Genomic DNA, 23,646 nt, shown 5'->3' on the forward strand with positions numbered 1-23,646 from the left:
TTGCCTCCAATTTTCCTTTTCAGAATTATTTTATTTCATTCATCTTCACACCCTTTACCTTTTGGCCCAAACTAGTCCATTTAAATATTCCTTGACATTCACTTCTAACATTTACACAGGTTCTACTTCATATCTAGAATGCATTTAAGATTACGGAGTCACAGATTTCAAACTGAAAAGAATTTTCTTGGTCATATAGTCTGGCCCTATCATTTTTCATATGAGAAAATGAAAGCCAGGGAAGTTAAGGGGTTGTTTAAGGTCAGATCAGTCATTTTTCGGTCATGTTTGACTCCTCATGACCCCATCTGGAGTTTTCTTGGCAAAGATAGTGAAATGCTCTGTTTGTTTAAGGTCATAAGGGAGTCTTTGAGAATTGAGATTTAAACTAAGGCTCTCTGACTCCAAATTCAGTGGACAATCTCCTTTATCATTCTATACTCCTTATTCATAGAATCAGTCCTGATCTTCCTTCAAGGTTCAATTTAGGCACCACTTCTCACAGGAAGCATCTTCTGATCCCTCTTTGTTGTAGGTGCTTAACAAATGCTTGTTAGATTATATTAGATTAAGTAGATATTGTATTGCTAATAGAGAGTAGAATTCAAATACTTGACATCAGGGACTAGAAACATGGTTTTCATAAGTGTCACTCTTATAGAGTTACAAGAAGATACATGTGGCCTGATGTCCATAATTGCTTGTCATGTCTTCATAGGTATCTAATAGAGAATAAAGGGCAAATATAACTTTTCCTTTAAAGCAACAGTCTGAAAAATGGGGCAACTAGGCAGAACGGTAAATAAGAGCACTGGGCCTAGAGTTAGGGAGATGAGTTCAAATTTGGCCCCAGACATTAAGTAATTGTGTGGCCCTGTTTGCATCTATTTCCTCATCTATAAAATGAGCTAGAGAAAGAAATGGCAAACCTGCAGTATCTTTGCCAAGAAAGACCCCAAAAGGGGTCATGAAGAATCAGACATGGCTGAAATGACAGCAACCTCTTTGAAAAAAGATCATTTCAACCTGAAATAGTGAGATTTCCAAAAAGAATGTCAGTGGGTAAATGTAAAATCTAGATTTTCCCATTAAAAAAAAGGCAGTAGAAGATCTCCTTGTTCACTCAAATTCAATTGCTTCTTTTCAATGACTTTGTGATTCTGTTGTCTTTCCAAATGCTAGATTCTCATGGGACTTTGATGGCTCCAGACAGAGTCCCAGGGAAATTTTGTATATGGGTTGGAGTTTTATAAACAAGGTTCATGTAAGAGTAACATTTAAAAGTCAATTAAAAACTCAATCTAAATAAATATTCTGTTAAAACAACTACCTAATTTCTTTTCTGATTTCATTGTGGAATCTAGACTTATTTTGGGATAAAACAAAGCTACAGATAAAAGGTAGTTTTATCAAGTTGGGTTTGGTTGCCTTATCATTGATATTGTTTCCTTTGGTTTAGCATGATTCAAAAAGAAGAGAAATCATACTAAAAATTTCTGTAGCTGTGACTATCAGACAGGAGATGTTTTATTAACTGAGAGAACAAAATGAGGTCACTTTCAACTTGACTACTCAATATTTCTTGTTTGTGTGTTTTTGAAATATTTTTCAGAAGACAACAATGGGTTTTAATCAAACATATATTCCTAAAGAAATTAAGATCTACCTAATATCTGATTTGTTATTTTTGTCATCATCTTGAATCAAAATGGCTGCTAAACATGTTTTCAAGTGGATTTATCTTAAAGCACATTGTACATAATACATTTGCAATTTCATGTGGAATCATCTTTTTTATGATACAATGTTATAGAGATACTTGTGTTATTCTATAAATGAAAAATAAAATAAAATTTAAAAAAACTTATTTTTTCATAATAACAAAACAAATATTCATTGAATATTGATAAGTTGCAAGACACATGGCCAGGTGCTGGGGAATACTGAGAGAAAAAAAAAATAACAGCATCCCTTCACTCAAATTGCTTACAGACTAATAGATTTGACATGTATGTAAAAACTCCAAGTGGAGTCACTAAGGTTGGATAAAGCTCCATGGCAACAAAATAAGATAGAATTTGAAAAGGAAAAGAAGAGGTCAAAAAATAATTCAGCAAGGATTTATCAAGCATCTACTATGTCTAAGGTCTATCCTATCAGGTGGAGATACAAAAGCAAAAATGAAAGAGTCCCTGCCCTTAAAAAATTTAGTAGATCACTTTTCACTGGTAGCATCACATGTCAGAGATAAAAAATAATGTCCCCTGCCTGCTATCTCAGCATAAAATGGGCATATTGTCCATAACCATTTCCTATAGACAAATTCTGCTACTTCTGAAGCTGTTGCTTGAGGAAATACTATCTCCACCTTCACTAATTATTTAGCTATGAGTCTTGTCATTAGATAATTTTTCCTAAAATAATTTTAGGTTTTGATTTAGCTCATTAGCTCAACTTCCCTTTTGCCAATTTTGAGAAGTCTTGCTTTTTTCATTTTGCCAATCTACAGATGGTTGACCCCATTCTTCTAGTAGCCAGAAATGGTAAAGCAATGGATTAAAGGATGCTTCCAATTATGGCTCAACAGTTGGGAAAAAAATCCCCAAAGAGGAGAAATATTCAAGAAGGAGACAGAAAAGAAGAGCAGACAAAGGTTAAAGTAGATATTGCTTTAGGGAGAACGGATGTTAAACTGTCTTGGAACAGCAAATTTTCCCCTAGTTAAACCAAAATTATAACCATATGGGATTAAGTGGATGAATTTTAGAGAGAGATCTCACAGGCACGACACTTGAAGGGCTACCAGGAGAAATTGTTTCTTCTGTACTCTTTACTACTGATCTCTGCCTCTTTGCTAAAGAGAATGAATTTCTGATAAATAATCCAAATTTTTAAGAGTTTGAGGATCCTTAGGGATTTTTACTGGCTCTTACAATTCCTTTTCCTTTGTATAGGAAAGTATTTTGAATTGAAAAAGAAAATGAAGATATTTAAAAGCTGTATGCCTTGCTCAAAGTGAAAGCCAAATATCAGAGATGTCAAATTAAAGTTAATCACTTAAAAATCATTTATTTAGAGCCTACTGTGTGCCAGGTGCTATACAAAGCATTGGGAACACACACACAAAAAGGCAAAAGACAGTCACTGACTTCATAGAACCTATGGTCTAATGGGGAAGACAATATGCAGACAAATATATACAAAGCAAGCTATATATATAATAAATATGAGATAATTGACAGAGGAAGGGTATTGGAATTAAGAGAGGAATTCTATAAAGGATGGGGTTTTAGTTGGGACTTAAAGGAAACCAGAGAAACCTATGGTATTAAAATAATGGTATTATATTCAAATCTACTTGGACAAATTGTATTTCATATGTTTGCAGTTAAGTCAACAAGTGCTTATGCTTTGATGTAGTTTTGATGAGATTCAGAGGACTAGAAGTCCAATCCTCCTCTAAAAGCTGATACTTGAGACCTTGTGTGTGTTTACAAATGAATAATTATCTCCTTGAACCTCAGTTTCCTTATCTGTAAAGTAAGGTAATTGCCCTGGGAGAGGTGCCTACCATCTAGAATTCAGTGAGCCTACAATTGTATTTCATAGGGTTATGGAGTACTTGAAGATAAAAGAAATTGTGTGGTCCCTCCCTTTAAGGAGATATACTCTAGCTGGGGGAAGGAGAAGTAATGCCAGAAAAATTAAAACGCCACATGTTGGCAAGTATTGAATAAATAGTCCTTAGGTAATAAAGAAGGGGGAGAGGGAGGGTAAAGTAAAGAGGACTTCCTGGATGATATGACTTATTCATTACAAGATCTCTCTGAGATAGGGCTTTATTAATCCTATTTAAGTTCAGATGTAGATTTTTGAGCAAGGAAAACCCTGACTGTAGGTAGATAAGATAGAGAGGAAAAAGTATTAGGATTAACACTAGAAAACAAAAGTTTGTGCATCCCTAACCTTCAGGTTTCAGTCTACTCTTTCAGATGATCCTATCTTTGCCTGGGCTGTCCTTCAGATCTGAAATGTTCTCTCTTCTCACCTTCAACTTTTACTTTTTTTATTCTGTCAAGATTCAACTCAAATCCCACCATCTGAAAGAGGTTGTTTTAAATCTCTTCAAGGTTTCCAGGGGGTACAAAGATAGGCAAATCATTCCTATCATCATGAATCTTACATCTTAGATAGGAAGATGGGACTGAAGAAACATGTTCGCAAACACACATATATACACACCTGGGGGTGTGTGTGTGTGTGTGTGTGTGTCTCCAAAGCTATTAAAACTTAAAAGTGCATTAACCCTTTTGGTATACTCTGTACATTCTCTCTTTATCTGTCTGTCTGTTTGTCTATGATAGTGCATAGGAATATGTGAAAAGACACAGGCCAGCAGTATTACTTGTGAACAGTGGCTAGGATCAAGGAAAATTTCATTGAGGAGGTAACATTGGCTTGACCTCAAAAGAGAGACAATTATAATATTGTGGGAAAAATGTATACTTTCAAGTCAAAAATCTGGATTTAAATCTCAACTCTTCTGCATGCTATCTATATTCTTGGATCATCTCCAATTTATAGAACTCACTTACTTACTTATGATGAACATAACAGATTAGAAGATTTCCAAGATTCTTTGCTGTTGGAGGCAGCAGAATGTATAGAATATTGGACCTGGAGTTTGGAAGACAAATTGAAATCTAGCCTCAGACACTTTTTAGCTGTGTGACTGAGGGCAAGTGAGTTGAATTTGTCTGTCTTAGTATCTTCATCTATAAAATGAGGATGAAGTCAGCACCTACCTCATAATATTGTTCTAAGGATAAACTGAGATCATATTTATAAAGCACTTTTAAAGCACTATATAGATACTGATTTTTTAAACTTAATTTCAACAGTATTTTATTTTTCCAAATATATGCAAATAGTTTTCAGCATTCACTTTTGCAAAACTTTGTGTTCCAAATTTTTCTTTCTCTCTCTCCCTCCAACTCCTTTCCCAAGAAAGCAAGCAATATGATATAGTTAAACATATGATGCTATTAATATTAATGTTGTGATTGTTCTAGTATTAGATCCTTTGCTCCTGGGATAGCAAGGATTTGAACTGTTATAAAAAATATACGAGCATAAGAAGGAACATGCACTAGAGAATGGAAGGCTGGGTTTGGCATGAAGATAAACCTGAGTTCAAATCCGGCTTCTGATGCATATTGGCTTTATGACCCTGAGGACCCCTTAACTTTTCAATATTCAGTAGAACTCTTCAGGGCTAAAATATGTAGAAAAATTGCCTATCTGTATGGTTAGAAGGAAATTCATTAGGGAGCTTTTTATACCAATGAAATCATTTGTTGTTATTTAGTCATTTTGATTGTATTTGGCTCTTCCAGGCCATATGAATTTCTGTCCCTGGGATTTTCTTGGCAAATTTACTGGAGTGATTTGCCATTTACTTTTTCAGTGGCAAATAGAGCTTAATTGACTCATCCCAACTCATATAGCTAGGAAGTGTCTGAAGCTGGATTTGAACTCAGGTTTTCCTGACTCCACAGACAGCTCCCTACCATTTTCAGCTGCTTTATACTGATTAAGCCTTTAGTGAGCCTATAGATGATCTTTTATACTTTTTTTCAACTACAGAAAATTGTAGTTTTTCCTATTTGTGAAATAGTTCACAGAATATAAAAAAAAACCCTAAATAAGGACATCTCTCCAGTTTCTGTCTGAACTCTTTTGAAGGAAATATAATATATGACACATAATAATACACAATAACAAAATATAATATTATAATAACATAATAGTAACAAATATAACAATATGCCCTGCCCTATAATTATGACAATAGCTAACATTTAAATCATGCTTGAAAGTTTACAAAACTTTTTTTTCAAAACATACTTTTTTTTTTTTTTTTTTTACAAAACACTGTTTTTGTTATAAAAAGAAATGCCCCATTTGACTTTACAACAAAACTGTGAAGTAGGTACTACAAATATTATTTTCTCTATTTTACTGATGGCATAAGTAAGATTCAAAGAAATTAAATAAATGCCAATTATTAGAGGCAGGGCTTGACACATGTGTTTCTGTCTCACTTTCCAGTGCTTTAAATACCAAATTGCCTCTCAGACTCAGGCAATCTTGAAGAAGTAGTAATAGCCTTGAATTTAGATCCTATGTATGACCTACTCTTTCCATATGCCACATCTGCCTCCCTCAGAGTTAATTTATTTTGATTTGACTGGAGCATAGCGTATGTGAAGGGGTGTAGCATGAAATAAAGCTAAGAAATGGATGTTGGAGCTAGCTTGTGAAGAGTCTTGTAAGAAGAATAACCCTTTGGATTGATATTGTCAAAGCCTTAGATGGTTTGCTCTTTGCCTCTGAAGCTTGTCGTGATTTTGCTTTGGTGTAATCTTCTGGAATGAAGCTTTGCATGTCCACTAGAATGTTTGATGTCTGTGATATATGACCTGTGTTTGTGGCCAAGAGGCTAACCAGCATCAAAAGAACGAGGACATTTACTTCTATTGAAGCTGTCATGTGGAATCAATTTAGAGTCTCACTGTTCAGGAGTAGTTGCAACATCATTGAATCCTTGATACTTCTGTAATGATTATGACAATAATAATCAATATATATAATATACAATTTAAATGTTTATGAATAACCACATTATTTTATGCCTGAAATGATTACAATATATAAACCCTAATATAATAATGGTTAATATTAAAAATATGATATAACACGCTATATAATTATATACATTGTAATATGATATGATTATATATAATTTATTATTATTATTATTATTAAGCTTTAAGTTTTGGAAAGTACATTACATATATTGTTTCATTTGATCCTCAGGGCAGTCCTGGAAGATAGGTACTATTATCAGGCTTATTTTACAGCATGGCAAACTGAGTTTGATACAGACAAAGTGTCTGGGGCAGAATTCAAATTCAGATCTTCCTGACTTCAAATCTTGTCACTCTTATTGTCTGGTTTACTTAAAGACATCATGATATAATGTAATAAGCATCAGAATAATGGCTCTAGGAGATCTTAGGTTTAGCTTTAGCCTTTGCCAACTGTCAATATGACAAGTAATTTACTTTCCCCGATTCAGCCTCAGCCTTCTCAGCTGTCAAATGGGTATAATAATGATACACGCCCCATTATATCTTAGGGATCATAGATCTGGAACTGGAAGTGACTGACCTTTAAGGCCTTCTAGTCCTGGAAAAAGGGGGAGAACAAAGACCCATAGAGGATAAATTCACACGGATAGTGCATATAAGAGGTAGGCTTTGAAGCTAGGTTTTCTGAGTTTAGAGCCATTATTCTTTCTACAAAAACAATGGTAGATTATTGCTACAAATACTTTTTTCTTGAGGGCAGATGATAGGAATTAGCTCCTGGAATTGGACTCATAGCTATAGAGATCAAAGGAAATCTTAAGATCTTAGGGATCATTCAGTCCAATCCTCTTATTTTACAAATGGGAAAGGGACTGTTGTAAGAATGTTTTCAGGAGCTGGGGATGAGAATGCACTCCTGAAATCCCTCTACTGTCGTGTCTGAGGCTGGTGGAATTCTTGAGCTTGAAATATCTAACTCTACAGGAGGACTAAAGCTGGCTTAGTCTAGCATCCATAGAGTGAGCTTCCAGATATGAAGACTTGACTCCAGGCTGCCTGAGAAAGGGTGAACTGGTCTATGAAAGAAATGAAGCAAATCAAAGTTCTTGTGCCAATCATGAGTAGTTTTCTAGAACCTAGGTGAGACAGAAAGAGAATCTTTTGAAAAAAAAAAAAAAGGAGATTGCATGTAAAGAATTTGGCAGAGTATTATTGATTGAGTACTTCAGTGAGTGGTGATTTCCCTGTTAAGGCACATTTATAGCTTAGGAAATGATCTTCAAAAGTGGTGGCCAAAACAAGAACAAAAAAATGTTATTCTTTAGCAAAGCTAAAAAAGAAGCTCTATGAGTACAGCTATATTGGTCCTCAGATAGTAATCAATAATAATAATGATAATGATGATGATAGTTATATCACTCAGTCAATTTTATTAAATGCCTGCCTATTGTGTCCCAGGGAGTAGTTAGGTAGTGTAGTGGATAAAGTGCAGGGCCTGAAGTCAAATCCAGCCTTAGATACTGACAAGCTGTGTGACTCAGGGGAAATCACTTAACCCTGTTTTCCTCACTTTCCTCATCTATAAAATTATCTGGAGAAGGAAATGGCAAACCACTCCAGTATCTTTGCCAAGAAAACCCCAAATGGGGTCATGGAAAGTTAGTTGTACATGACTGAAAAATGACTGAACAATAATAACAACATTGTATTCTAGGCCCTATGCTAATCTCTGAGGTTACAAAGAAAGGCAAAAGATAGTACCTGTCTTCAAGAAGCTCCAACTTAAGAGATTTCTTCCCTTATGTACTAACAAGGTAGGCTAGATTAGAAATAATCAATGGAAGAAAGTACTAGAATGAAGGAGAATTGGGAAAACCTTCTACTAAATAATAGGATTCAGCTGGCATTCGAAGGATGTGTTTTAGAGTTTGCAAAGTAATTTGCATATATGTCATTTGAGTCTCATAACAATTCTGTGTTATTTGGTGCCATGATTATCCCTACTTTGAGACCCAGAGAGATTCAGCATCTTGTCCAAGTGTCTGAAGCAGAATTTGAATGTAGTTCTTGCTGACGTTAAGTACAATTATCTATCCACTAGATCATCTTACTGCCACAGATACATTGTCTGTTGGACTTATAGTCAGACTTTTCAGCTGTTAAAGAACTGTCTGAGTTTGTAATCTGTTGGCATTGCCTTTGTGAAGAAGGGTTCTCTACATGGCATGCTAAGTAATGCATGACTCTTAGTGGTGGCTAAGAAAGTATAAAGCACTTATAGTATACATGAAAGTGAGGTGGTCTGATAATGGTAGTTGTAAAATTGCAGAGTTGGATAGTTTCCACCAAACATGCTGGGTAAATTTCCATGATGCCAGGCCACTGGGCATTGCTCCAGGGGGAGTGGCTGCCTGCTTGCCTACTGCTTTTTTTCTCTCCCCCACCCCTCTACAAATGCATGATTGCCTTCTTGGCTCCTTCAAAGCCACGTGATCCTGCCTCACTCCTTCCTATTCCTAGGCATCACGTTTACCTTAATCATGGATAGCCTTCCTCTAATTCTTTCAATGGTTTAGCCATAAAAGGATGGATCAGAGACAAACTTGACCATTGCACCTATTACCTAGAGAAGAGTTTGAAGTTCACTCTCTCCAGCTGTTAACTTTGGGTATCATCCGACTTGTTCGAATGGTTGCATTTTGGGATAGAGGCTTTGGCATGGCACTCATGTAGTTACTTTTTGGTGTGTGTGCACACATGTGCATGTGCTTATGTTCAAGACTCAGGTCCAGTACTATTTTCCACCAGATGTGTTTCCTGGTCTACCCTCCCAACTCCCTTGCCCTCCCCTCTTCTATGACTTTCCATTTACTCTCATCTTGTATGTAACTACTCACTTAATTCTTGTCTCCCTATTGCAATAGATACTGAATATTAGAAATATTAAGATACTAGAATATTAGAAAAAGTGGAATCAGGAAGATCAGAGTTCAATTCTAGCTCAGACTCTCCTTAGTGGAATGACCATGAGCAAGGCACTTACTATTGCCTCAGTTTCTTTATCTGTAAAAATGAGGATAATAATAGCACCCACATAAAAGGGTTGTTGTAAGGATCAAATTAACATATGTAAAGTGTACTGGGGACTGCTAGATGGTACAGTAGATAGAATGCTAGGCTTGGAATCAGGAGGACCTGAGTTCAAATGTGACCTTAGACACTTACTAGCTATGTGACCTTGGGCAAATCACTTAACCCCTATTTGTCTTGATCATTAAGCTGTAAAATGGGGACACTCTGGAGAAGGAAATGACAAATTACTCAAGTATGTTTGCTAAGAAGATTCCATGGACAAATCCATAGGGACTACAAATAAACGACTGAATAACAAAAAATATATTGTATCCTTAAAGCAACATGAATGTTATCATTGTTTTAATAACAGGGTTTGAGGGCAGGAACTTATTTTTCTTTGGGGGGGAGCTACTCCTTTGTATCCTTAATACTCAGTGTAGTCATTGGTGCATTATAAAAATATAATGCATATATTTGCTTACTGACCGTGTGTTTCTATAAATAAAATTCTAGCATTGTATTCATTATTAGAATGGTACTCATTTTCAGCAGAATATACTTCAGTCTTTCTCTAACTTACTAGATGTATTTATGAGTTGCTGTGACTAGGAAGATCACTCTATAGGCAATGTAGTGATAAGCTCTTGTGAATCCAGCATTCTATCACTGTGAAAACAAAAAAAAAATTATTTCTGTACCTATTATATGCATATAAATGTAATACAATAATATAATCATCTACCCTGTGTATTTTATGTGAGTATACATATATACACACTTCTCTATTTCATATTTTATATGTGTGTATCTTAAACATACACATACACAGCACAAGTTATGGATGTATAGGTATGCACATCTAAGTATGTTAAACCTCCAGGCTGAGGAATCTTCTCCTCTGGGTTCTGTGTTTTTTCACTCCAAGTCAGTGCATATAGTATCCTGGCCACTAGCATGAAATTCAGTCTTTGGTCAGTTAACTGGGGGAGTGTTTGCTTAGCCCTCCCACAGGATCCCAAGTCTAGGATGTTTACTGGATGTTGTCCTTGGCCTGAGTTCCTCTCTCTCTGGTTCTCTTTTAGAATGTAACAAATATTGGGGAGGCTTTCTAGAGAGATTGGAATAAACTTTGACTAAGAATCGTGGTGTGTGTATGTGTGTGTATTCTGTAATATATAATATATAATGTAACATATACTATAAAAAATCATGTCCAATAATATTTTTGATTATGATCTACAGAGACATATACATTTAGATTGAGAAAGGACTCTAAATTTTAAAAAAGTCCTCCTCTAACTTTTCCAAAGTGATTGGGAAAAATATATGCATTCACACAAGCATGTATATGTACATGCTTGTGTGCATACATATAAATATATAAAAATACATAAAAATATAAATATATATTTAACACATATGGGCATATAGTTATGCATGCAAATATATACACACATTTTTTATTTGTGCATTGTATGTACAACTATATATATACACACACACATGCACACACACAATCAATATGTTCTGAATGTTTGAATTTGGGATCTTGAGAGGAGTCATTCAAAATCAATTCCCTGTGTAGGCTTGATCTTTTGTAAGGACGAAGAGAAGGTATAATAAGTAGGATAGGAGATAATCAAATAGTAACTGAGGTTTATCCAATATGCATTGTTAGCCCATTAAGCTAGGCATTTTTTTCTACTTTCTTTTTAGAAGATCAATATTCATGAATTGTTTAGCAGTTATTTTTAAGTGGCCACTACATGTTTAGTCAGGGATGATAGAGTAGTCTATTTTGAGCAAGTACAGATTCAGTGTTTTAATTTAATTTGTGTTTAAAATCTAATTTGCAGTTTCATATGCAATCATCTTTTTTCATTGTACTAGTTTATGGAAACACTTGTTTTGTTCTCTGAACTGAAAATAAAATACATTAAAGTGAATAAAGAGGAAAAAAATTAACAAATTGAATTGAGCCTCCAAAATTATAACTTTTCTAGTATCTAGTTATTAACATGTAAACTTGGTTCTCTTTTTTGGAAAATAGAAAACCCAGATGATAGCTATATTTTATCTATGGGAACAATCTACAGATATTGTAGAATATTTAGATGCTCAGAAAGATCCTGGGTATCCTTGGAAATATCAATGCTTATTTGAAATAGGAGATAAATAACATTAGGAAAATTATACAGGCATAGAGATAAAAACATATTTTAGAAGATTAATGATTTTTTTTGATTTAAAAGTATTAGGAAGACTTTCACCATATATAAATCAAAATACTAGTCATCGGTACCTGTGGGGAAGGAAAGATAAGATATAAGCAACATTTACTAATTTTGGAACCTTGGACAAATTAGTAAAATTATATGAATCTCAATCTTTTCATTTGTAAAATGGAACCAAAAAGGGAAGATCCAAATAACTGAATATAAGTATCTAAGCTTATATCATGACTTTCATCCATCATGCTGCTGCCATGCTCAAAAAGTTAGAGTGACTGTGTACTGACTATTTCATTAAGCATATTCTCTTTTCTTTGGCTTTCAAGGTCTCCAATAATCTTGCTTCATGTTAATTCTACATCTATTTCCTACAACTCAAGTCATTCTGGATGTCCTTTAATCCAGCATATATTTCTTAAGCACTTCCTACATGCAACGCACCATGCTGGAGAATAGGGATCCAAAGACAAGACCCTTCAAAATATTAGTTCATGTTTTACATTTTGCCGAGAAATAAGACATGTGAATAATTAGCAAATATAAGATAATTTGAGGAAGGAGAAAGTACTGATAATGATGGGAGTCCAGAAAAGCTTCCTTGAAAGAAGCTGAGGATCCTATGAAATAGAGGTGAAGAGGAAGCACATTCCAAGTGGGAGGGCTCCCAGTTGAGAGATGACAAATTGAATTGAGGAATATCGAGTAAGCCTATGTGACTTGAATGTGCTTCTGGGAATAATTTTGTCAAGGTAGTCTGGAACCAGGTTGTGATGCCATTGATAGGAGCTTATATTTTATCCTAGGGATAGTAATGTCACTGAAGATTCTTAAAGAGGAAAGTAATTTTTATTTTAGAAAGGTTCTTTACTTTAGGAAAATTATTTTGACAGCTCTTTAAAGAAAGAATTGGAGAGGTGAGTAACTATAGGTAGGTATTCTAATTAGGAGGCTAATGAGATAATCTAAGGCAAGAAGAGATAAGCCTAAACTGAGGTGGTAGCTTTATGAGTAGAGAGAAGGAAATAAATGAAGGCATATTGCAGAGATAGAATTGACAAGACTTAGCAGTTGATTAAATATTATACTTAGATTTTAGATTATATTCAGGTCAAATGAAATCATATTTGTAAAAAAAAAAAAAAAAAAAAAAAAAAGCATTTTGCACAGTGCCTAACACACATTAGGTGTTTGTTAATAAATTAGTTATAGACATGTATACATATTTATATACTCAATGTAATTAATATAACTGCACATGCAAATATACATATACTACATGTGTTCTGAATATTTTAAATTGAGTTGGAGGCAAACCAGAGTAAATGTCCATGGGAAATTATGATGTGTGAATGGATCTCAGGATATAAGAGTAGTGTTGAACAAAAAGGTATGTAAATCTGTATAAGAAATACAGTAACTTCTCCAACTTGCTAAGTCATGATGGCTCTAAAGAAATATACAAACAAACAAACAAAATTTTTTGAGTTACACTGTCAGAATAAGACCAGCAGTAATAGCCCAAAGGCTACTCGCTGGAGGGAAATTTGAATATAAACAAGATGCCAATTATCCAGGAGTCTCTCCTCACTCTACCTAGCATGAATCAGCACCATGTCTGTCCCAGATTCATACTCCTAGCTCCCTTATCCCAATGCCTAGTTCTAGTATACACAGATAAGAACCTATAAACCCACTAAACTTTATTAGTTTGGGAAGATGTTCCATTTTCCCTGATGTTCCAATAGCGTGCTTTGAACCATTTTCTCTTACTAACTTTTATATTGTTGGGATGTTCCCTCAATAAATCTGCAAAATTAGTTGGTTGCAAAGGGGCTGATTTAAGATTGATGTCAAGAAAAACTTTCTATTAGAATTGTCCTAAGGTGGAATGGGCTGTCTTCAAGACAGGTAGTGAGATCCTTGTCTTTGGAGGTCTTTAAGCAAAGGCTAGACAACCAATTGTTGGGTATGTTATAGTTGGGATTCTTTCATGTATGAATCAAAAAAGTTGGACTCAGCATTACCTTTCATCTCTCAAATCCTGTCATTCCTAAAGATAAATGACAATTTTTCAAAAGAGTCTGCAAAGGGAGAATCAGAAAGATAGATATAGAATGTAGAACTGAGAAAGAAATGTATCTGATGCAGGAGGCATAGTGGTCAAGTGTTAATAGAGAGATGTGATGAAGGATGGGATGTGAGAAAAACTTAACACAGTGCCTGACATATAGTAAGCACCTTCTCCTTCTCCTCCTTCTTCCTTCCTCCTTCCTCCCTCCTCTTTCCTCCTTCCTCCCTCCTCCTTCCTTCCTCCTCCCTCCTCCCTCCTCCCTCCTCCTTCCTCCTTCTTCCTTCCTCCTTCTTCCTCCCTCCTCCTTCCTTCCTCCTTCTTCCTTCCTCCTTCCTCCCTCCTCCCTCCTCCTTCCTCCCTCCTCCTTCCTCCCTCCTCCCTCCTCCTTCCTTCCTCCTCCCTCCTCCCTCCTTCTTCCTCCCTCCTCCTTCCTTCCTCCTTCTTCCTTCCTCCTTCTTCCTTCCTCCTTCTTCCTCCCTCCTCCTTCCTTCCTCCTTCTTCCTTCCTCCTTCCTCCCTCCTCCCTCCTCCTTCCTCCCTCCTCCTTCCTTCCTCCTTCTTCCTTCCTCCTTCCTCCCTCCTCCCTCCTCCTTCCTCCCTCCTCCTTCCTCCCTCCTCCCTCCTCCTTCCTTCCTCCTCCCTCCTCCTTCCTCCCTCCTCCCTCCTCCCTCCTTCCTTTTTTCCTTTCTTCCTTTCTTCCTTTCTTCCTTCTTCCTCCTTCCTCCTTCCTCCTTCCTTCTTCCTCCTTCTTTCTTCCTCCCTTCTTCCTCCTTCCTTCTTCCTTCTTCTTTCTTCCTCTTCTCTTCCTTTTCCTTCTCTCTTTTTCTTCTTCTTCTTCCTCTTTCTTTTCCTTTTCTTTTTCTTCCCTCTCTCTCTCCATCTCTCTTTCATTCTCTTTTTTTCCCCCCTGAAGCTGGGGTTAAGTGACTTGCCCAAGGTCACACAGCTAGGAAGTATTAAGTGTCTGAGACTACACTTGAACTCGGGTCCTCCTGAATTCAAGGTGGTGCTCTATCATTCTCTTTCTTATTCTCACTATAACTTTGGTCTTATTCTTATCCTCTTTCCCCCACTTAATATTTTCCTACCTTCTTGCTTTCTAAAACCTATTATCTTCAAGGCTCAAATCAAATCTGGCTTCCTCAAAGTGACCCTTATCATTAATTTACGCTCACTATGGAGTTCTCTTCTTTAGCCTACTGTTATACAGCTGTTGCAAAAATCTTAGTACATTTTTAAGGCACTAAGGTCTTTAAAAATCAGCTTTTTTTTTGGGAAAACCTGCACATGATCACTTAGAGTAATTGTTCTGAGACTGTTTCCTTTATATGGGCTTCTGTTTCCTTCTTTAAATTTTGTGATTTTAAGAGCAGTAGATGTTATATTGCATATTTATATTCTTGAATAGACATCTTTTCAACTTGTTACATCTAACACTGTTGGATATACAACCAGTATTTGTAGCCAAATGATTGTGAAGAGTCAGACATGATTGAAATGAAGCCAACAAATGAAAATTGAGGCCCAGAAGGTTAAACTGTAGGAGCTAGATGATGTAGTGGATAGATCACTGGCCCTAGAGTCAAGAGAACTTGAGTTCAAATCAGGCCTCAGACACTTCTTAGCTGTGTGACATTGAGCAAGTCACTTAACACATCTATACTGAACTGGAAAAGGAAATGACAAACCACTCCAGTATCTATGCCAAGAAAATACCAAATAGTCATGAAAGATTAGACATGACTGAAAATGACTGAACAATAAGAACAATAGTAGCAACATATATGTGCTACATACAACATCATATGTGCTAGAAGTTATAGAAACAAAAATAGATATGGCACAGATTTCATTTTCAAGATACTTATATTCTAACAGATAAAAAATAAATCAAGCTCTAAAATAGTAATTATATAAAAGCCTCAACAAAAAATGTTAATAGTATTTATGGAAATGAATATGAAATCTATTTGCAATGGCTGCAAATTAATGGAGGGGAATGTTGTATTGGTGGGGATAAGAGAGATGACATGTTGCATCTTAATGCCTTGGGGGGAACAAAAGTCAGAATGTATTATATTTAAGCCTCTTATGTTTTCCTCATTAGATATGGATTACTGCCACCAAGCAAGGGGTGAAAGCTGGGACATTCTTCTGGTCTGTGTAAGTGACCTTTATTTGTGACTAACTGTAGAATTAAATTTTGAATTCAATTTCTTGGTAATAATAATAATTGTTATTTATGTAGCCTACCATCATAGTATAAAAAGTGCTTTCCCAAAATTAACTTTCTTGATTGTTATGACTTCATTTGGTGATGTTCATTTTGAATAATATAAAAAAGTATCAGGAACTTTTCATTCATATGTTCCAATGAACCACTAAAGAGGATTTAGGGGTTTCTTTTATTTATTCATTTACTCATTCTTTAAAGGTAAAGTAAGTTACAAGCAAGGAGAAGGCTTTCTTTTTCAACATATCATTTTCAAAGCTTTTTTTCTTCTTTTTACTACTTACAGAATTTTAGCAATTTCCCACCTAAGAAATGTATATTTCTCTTCCTCTCTCTTTTTTATTGTGGTTTGCATTATCACTTTCTACAAATATATTACAACATGCTTTATTTATTTTGGTCTGCAACTTCAAAACGTTTGTGTGGTCTTGGGCTGCTAGGAATTTAATGTAGTGGTCTAGTGGTGGTGAAGGCAATACAGGAGACCCGGAAGACCTCTGTTCCAGCCCCATTTTGTCCACTGCACTGAGTTTGGGTTTCCTTAATGAGAAAATGGAGCTAAGTCCCTTCCCCACAGAGGTGTTGGGGGAGGATTAGTAGTTAATGTTTATGAAACGATGCTAAGATGAAACATACCTAATAAAAGTGTCAACATGTTGATTTTTTAAAGAAGGCTCCTCAGTAAGAAAAGGAATCTGTTTCAGCTTTCATTGGGATTTTGTTCCCACTGAGATGTTCTTTCCATTTTTTTTTTTTTTTATAAACCACCTTTGCCGTTTATGCCTTAACAAAAATCTGCCTATTCTGCAATAGTAGTGTGCTGAAAGCAATCACAAATTCAAGTTAATCCAGAGTGGCACCACCTATATTCTCTAACTGCAGAAATAAAAGTTGCTTTTTAAGTTTTGAAGAGTCAAATTGAAATTGGGTTTGGTGATGTGAATCTAAGACAGAAGTTCTCTTTAAAAGTCCTCCTCCCCAAGTGTTTTTGAGTTGAGGAATGAGTGTGGGTATATTAGAAATGACAACGCTTAACTTAACTGGCATGTTGATCTACCAATTTAATCTTATGAACTATATATTTTTTTTAACCCTTGGCTGTAATGGATCCCTATAGGAGCCCCTTCTTCCTCTACCCTGTGCATTTGCCTGGCAAAGTGGAGTGATGCCAGTAACATAATTAATACAGAGAGTTGCCCTCACCCCCACCTCCAGAAAATGTGCAAGGGTGAGTTGAAAAGGCACAGTGTTTGGATTTTGAATCTCAATGTTCTCCACCCACCCTCTTCTGGCACCTTTCAAGAAGGTAGCTGTTGTGCTCCAAAGATACCTATGATTTTGTCTCTTTTGCTTTCCATATTATTTTTCCTTTCCATTCTATGTGCTGGAAATTCTTAGAAATTTTTTTCTAAAGCAAAGGATTATACTTCATTTTAGAGATGGGGTTCTTCTAAGTACAAATAAGAATTTAACAACATCTATTAAGCAGGGTGGTGGTATAGATAATGTGCTGGGACTTAGGCAAGGAAACCTCACTTAGATTCAAATCCTACCTCAGGGACTTATTAACTATATGTCTTTGAAAGAAATATCATTATCTAGACCAGGGATGGGGACTGTCTGGGCCTCAGACTATATATATTGAATTATTTGGTCTGGCCCTGACAAGGCAATCCTAGGCAATAATGAGGTGAAACCTAGGTACAACACCCTCACTGCTTGACTTCTATAAGTTGATGATTTGGTATGGCTGGTGAATGATATTATAAATATTCAAATGGCCCTCAAATAAAAGAAGTTTTCCATCCCTGATGTAGATTGACTTTTACCTCTAGGCAGAATGGTACTAATACCATGTTTAAAGAGTTTTCTGTAGGAAAGGAGGGAAATTTTTTTCTCCCATAGCTTATTTTACTTTCTCATGTCAGGAAGTTATGTCTGCTGTTCATTCATGCATGCATGCATTCATTCATTCAACAAGCTTGAATACACAGGCTAAGAAAAAAAGCTGTTCCTTCAGTACAACTGTAATACAGATGATGATAACTCTCCATAAGTCATAAGCTGTTTAAATTAACATCAGCATCATACCTCTCATTTACATTTGTTATCTTAGTTGTCCCACAAGCTAACAGGGAGCTACAGGTAGGTGATACAATGGATAGAACCCTCATCTTTGTGAGTTCAGATCCAGCCTCAGATAATTAATAGTTGTGTTACCCTGAACCACTCACTTAACCCTATTTGCCTCAGTTTCCTCAGCTGCAAAATGAGCTGGACAAGGAAATAGTAAACCACTCCAGCATCTTTACTAAGAAAATCCCAAATGGGGTCATGAAGAGTCAGACATGACTGAATAACCACCACCACCACCACCACCATCACTACGGGACTGGTTAGAAAGACCTGAGTTTGAATCTTGCCTCAGAATCTTACTATCTATGTGACCTTGAGCAAGTCAATTAACTTCACTCATTCCAGTCTCTTCATCTGAAAAAAAAATGGTATAATAATAGCACATGCCTCACAGGGTTGTTGAGGATCAGTTAAATCACAGTTTAAAATAACATTAGAAATATTATTAATCATTAAATCATATTAATAATAACAGCACAGGTAAGGAAACTAGAGATCAGTTAAGATGAAATACTCATTCAAAATCAGAAAACTACTAAATGGCAGAACTAGTATTTTAATTTAGGTCCTTTCAATTCCAAACCCAATGGTTTCATAATACTCTTCTCCAGGTTGATCAAAATCATGGAGCTTTAGAGCTAGGAAAGGCTTTAGAGAATAATTAAGTCAGCTTCTGCATTTTTACAGATGAGAAACTGATACTACTGGAATTCAAGGAGGACCACCAAATTTTGGAATTCCAGAATGGTGTTGCAGTGTATCTTAAAAGAATTTGCAGGTTTGGAGCCATCTTCAAGTGAAAGGATAGAATTTATTATAATTGTAATGCCAATTAAAGCAAACTAAATTCCAAAAGAAGTTAACAAAGAGCCAGGAGCAGGAAGGTAAATTTATACAAAAAAGTAAAGTGATATGTTAATTTTATGGCTTAGAGGTGGGGTCAAGGGCAGTCTAGTTTTGACTTTGAATTCAGGTGCAGTATCCATTGTTCCCTGGGCAGAGCTCACAAGGAACCTTTTAGAGGTAAGGTTTTAGGCCTGAGATATCACAAAGTCAAGGGGCAGGCACCCAATGTTTTTCTGTCTGCCTTAACTTCAAGCACCTCATTATTGTTGCTCATTAATCTCAGAAACTCTGTTTTTATTGACCTGTAACAGGCTGTTATCTGACAACCAGCAGTCTTTTAAATTTTTAACAATAGATTTTTATTTTCAAAATACATGCGAAGATAGTTTTCAACATTCATCTTTGTAGTGGATAGAGCACCAGCCCTGGAGTCAAGAGGACCTGAGTTCAAATCCTGCTTAGACACTTAACATGTTTTAGCTATGTGACTGTGGGCAAGTTACAACCTCAATGTCTAGTGCACACACACACACACAGAGCGAGCATTCACCTTTGCAAAACCTTGTGTTCCAATTTTTTCTCCCTCTCTTCCCCCAACTCCTTCCCTAGACAGCAAGTAGTCCAGTATAGGTTAAACAAGTGCAGTTCTTCTAAACATATGTCCACACTTATCATGCTGCACAAGAAAAATCAGATAAAAAGGAAAAAAAAATTAGAAAGAAAAAAAGCAAGAAAGAAAGCGACAATAACAAAAATATGAAAATGCTATGTTGTGATCCACATTTAGTCCATGTAGTCCTCCCTCTGGATGCTGATGGTTCTCTCCATCACAAGAACTGCCCTGAATCACCTTATTGTAGAGGAGAGCCAAGTCTATCACAGTTGATCAACACATAATATTGTTGTTGCTGTATGCAATGTTCTCTTGGTTCTACTCACTTCATTTGGCAGCAGTTCATGTAACTGTCTCTGCTGAACATTTCTCATAGAATAATAATATTCCATTATATTCATATACCATAGCTTCTTCGGTCATTCCTCAAGTGATGCGCATCCATTCAATTTCTAGTTCCTTGCTACTACAAAGAGGGCTTCTACAAACATTTTTGCACATGGGATCCTTTCCCCCCTCTTTATGATCTCTTTGGAATACAGATCCAGTAGAGATACTGCTAGATTGAAGGGTATGCACCAACCAGCAATCTTTTGGACTTAGCATCCTGGCCTTATAAAGTAAACTAAGATAAGATAACTTAAGGGAAGAAATGCATCATTCCTAACTACATCATTTCCAAGGCCAGGTGGCCTCTCTCACTCTTTGGGTGAGCCTCAATTTTTTTAACTGTAAAATGACAGAGGTTAGATTAAATATCTTGTGATTTTCCTTGCAGCTATGGATCCCAGTTTAGTTCTCTCTCCTTAGAATTTCTATATAGTTGATATTCATCTATTTGTGACTAAATCACAAGATCACAAGAAAATGTTTTTTCTTGCCTATAAGTACTTACCTTCTACTCTTTTTAAAAATTTCAATAGTATTTTATTTTTTCAAATACACATAAAGATAGTTTTCAATATTCATTTTTGTAAGACTTTGGGTTCCTCATTTTTCTCCCTCCTCCGTTATCGTTTCCCCTCCCCAAGACAGTAAGTAATCTGATACGAGTTAAATGTGTTCAGTTCTTTTCCATATTTCCATATTTGTCATGTTGTGAAAAAAGTCATACCAAAAATGAAAACACCATGAGAAAGACAAAAACAAACAAAAAAGTGAAAATACTATGTTTTGATCCACATTCAATCTCCATAGTTCTTTCTCTGAATGGGGATGGCATTTTCTCCAATTTTATTGGAATGTCCTTGAATCACCACATTATTGAGAAGAGCCAAGTTCATCATAGTTGATCTGCACACAAAACTCTTGGTTCTACTCACTTCACTTAGCATTAGTTTATGTAAGTTTTTTAAAGTTTTTAAAAAATCAACTTGCTCATCCCTTCTTATGGAACAATAGTATTTAATTACATTCATATATCATAACTTATTCAGACATTCCCTAACTGATGGGCATCCACTCAATTCCCAGTTCCTTGCCACTTAAAAAGAGCTGTTATGAACACTTTTGCACATGTTTTACTCTTGTGTGTAGTTCTTGGACAAACAGACCACATACATTTATTGACAGGCAATATGATGTAGTGGAAAGAACATTGGTTCGGGTGGAAGGACCCCTGAGTTGAATCTGTTTTTTGACTTTGATTTTTGTTAGCTATGTTCCCCATGGAAATCCACTGAGCCAAAGTCTAATCATTTGTAATATAATCCTGAAACTACTTATTCACATGTTTGATGGGAGAAAAATAATTTGTAAACTTTAAAGTTATATGAATATGAATTATTTCTATATATTAGCTATTCTTATTTTATATCTCACAAGAATGAGTCATGTCCAAATATCAATGCCCTTCTGCTCATCAAAATAGATTCTTGTCATCATAAAAATGATGACATCTTGATTTCTTTAACATCCAATACTTCTCTACTATAAATTCTAAATTCTTTCATTAAACTGGACATGATACTGTAATAAATGACTGGTCAGCATCATCTTTTCTTGTATTCTCTATGTTATTATTGGGTTCTTCCCTGATATTAATATAATACAATTTAATTTAATTAAACTTTGCCCTTCTATAGTGATTGATATTTTCTAAAACCCCATCATATCCATGATCTTATTTGATTCCCAAAAATCCTGCAACTTCATAAAGTTAACACAGTGCCTGGTATACAGTAGACTTATAAGTACTTATCGATGACTATTGACCATGTAGGTAACTCATTCTCATCTTACATACAGTACCATTTTTTACTATTGGACCTCTGATATCATGAATATAGGAAGCTCCTAGTGATGAGCTTCCCCTACTAATATAGATGAGTACTTTTTCTTCTTTTAGTCTTGAAGAGTTGTTTGTAGGCACTGAGGACTTGATGATGCTTGACCAGATAACTAATATGTATCAGAGGCAAAAGTTGAAATAAGTCTTCTTGAGTCCACTACATCATACTGCCTTAATCTAGTATGATTCTTGCCTTTTAAACAAGTTTTTTTTTTGACTGGGCTAGTGCCTATGTTTCTCATCATGATATTGTATCTTAAAAGATAAGTGCAGATAAGACTGAAGCTTAACTAAAGGAGATGTTTTTGTTCTTCAGTAGTGCTGAATCTAAGGCCATAGGACATGAGCTTGAAAATTAGCTCTTCTATGTTACCTTGTAAAAGTGATTCAGTATCTCTCTTGGTCTCAGTTTCCTCTTTGTGTCATGCGGGGACTAAATTAAATCTGTTCTTGCTCAAAATTTATGAATTTATCTTATTTCCTTATTCTCAACTTCTAAAGTTTTATCCTACTCTTGCCACTCCACCATATGGTGGCCATCACAGGCACCTATGTGGGCATATAGCATAGAATGCCACACTCTATAGAAGAGAATCAGAGTGTATTTGAAGTTGGAGCTAAGTAATCTGCCCACATAGATGCCTGTGATAGTAACAACAAGGAAGAGTTTAAGGAATTAAATAATCAAAAATTCAAGTTTCGAGAGACATTAGAGATTATTTAATTCAATACTGTCACTTAGATAAAAAGGTTGAAATCTAAAAGATTTCAGTTTTCTTTTTAAAGCAAATGCAATTAAACCTTTCTTTGTTTCTTTCCTCCCTCCTTTCTTCCTTCTCCTCCTCTTCTTCCTCTTCTTCCTTCTCCTCCTCCTCTTTCTCTCTGTCTTTCTGTGTGTATATGTGTGTATCTGTCTCTTTTTATCTGTCTCTGTCTATCTCTTTCTTTTTTTCTATCTCTGTCTGTGTCTATCTTTTTCTGTCTGTCTCTTTCTTCCTTAGCTTATATGCCTCTATAGCTGCTTTTCCTCTTGAATGGAACAATCAGAAAGAAATATCAGCTCCTAATACACTGGAATATTTTATGGTATTTCTTTATAGAATAAAGTAATATCATCTTAATGAAGTTCTATTCAACTATTCTATGCCTGTGAGCTTCTTGACAGCAGGGAATGTCTTTTACCTTTGTATCTCCAGAACTTAGAACAGTGCTTGATATATATAAGGCACTTAAATCTTTATTGGTTATATGCATAAACATTAGGGATATATGGACAAGAAATAGATCATTCTTTGCCCTTTAGTTATTTACATTCTTTTTCAGACTCTTAAAGATATGTTTCAATAAAGGATCCCAGTTTGAGCAAGGTAGTTTCCTTATTTATATAGAGAGCATTCCTGAAGGCATCTTCAAAATCTCACTTTGGAGATGAGGAAATTGAGGTCCAGAAAAGCCAAGTGTTTTGTCTAAAGACGCAGAAATAGTTAATGATAGACATG

General features: G+C 35.5%; 1 protein-coding gene across 6 annotated transcripts in view; it reads left to right on the forward strand.

The window, feature by feature from the left end:
- ENPP2 (ectonucleotide pyrophosphatase/phosphodiesterase 2) overlaps positions 1–23,646 on the forward strand; it is a 174,273-nt gene that overhangs the window by 80,154 nt on the left and 70,473 nt on the right. For all 6 annotated transcript variants that reach the window (XM_074266551.1, XM_074266553.1, XM_074266552.1 and 3 more), the window contains one exon: positions 16,137–16,192. In XM_074266551.1, the coding sequence (XP_074122652.1) occupies positions 16,137–16,192 (56 nt within the window). The remainder of the gene's footprint in view (positions 1–16,136; positions 16,193–23,646) is intronic.

This window comes from Sminthopsis crassicaudata, chromosome 1 (assembly GCF_048593235.1).
Source record: "Sminthopsis crassicaudata isolate SCR6 chromosome 1, ASM4859323v1, whole genome shotgun sequence".
Lineage (NCBI taxonomy): Eukaryota > Metazoa > Chordata > Mammalia > Dasyuromorphia > Dasyuridae > Sminthopsis > Sminthopsis crassicaudata.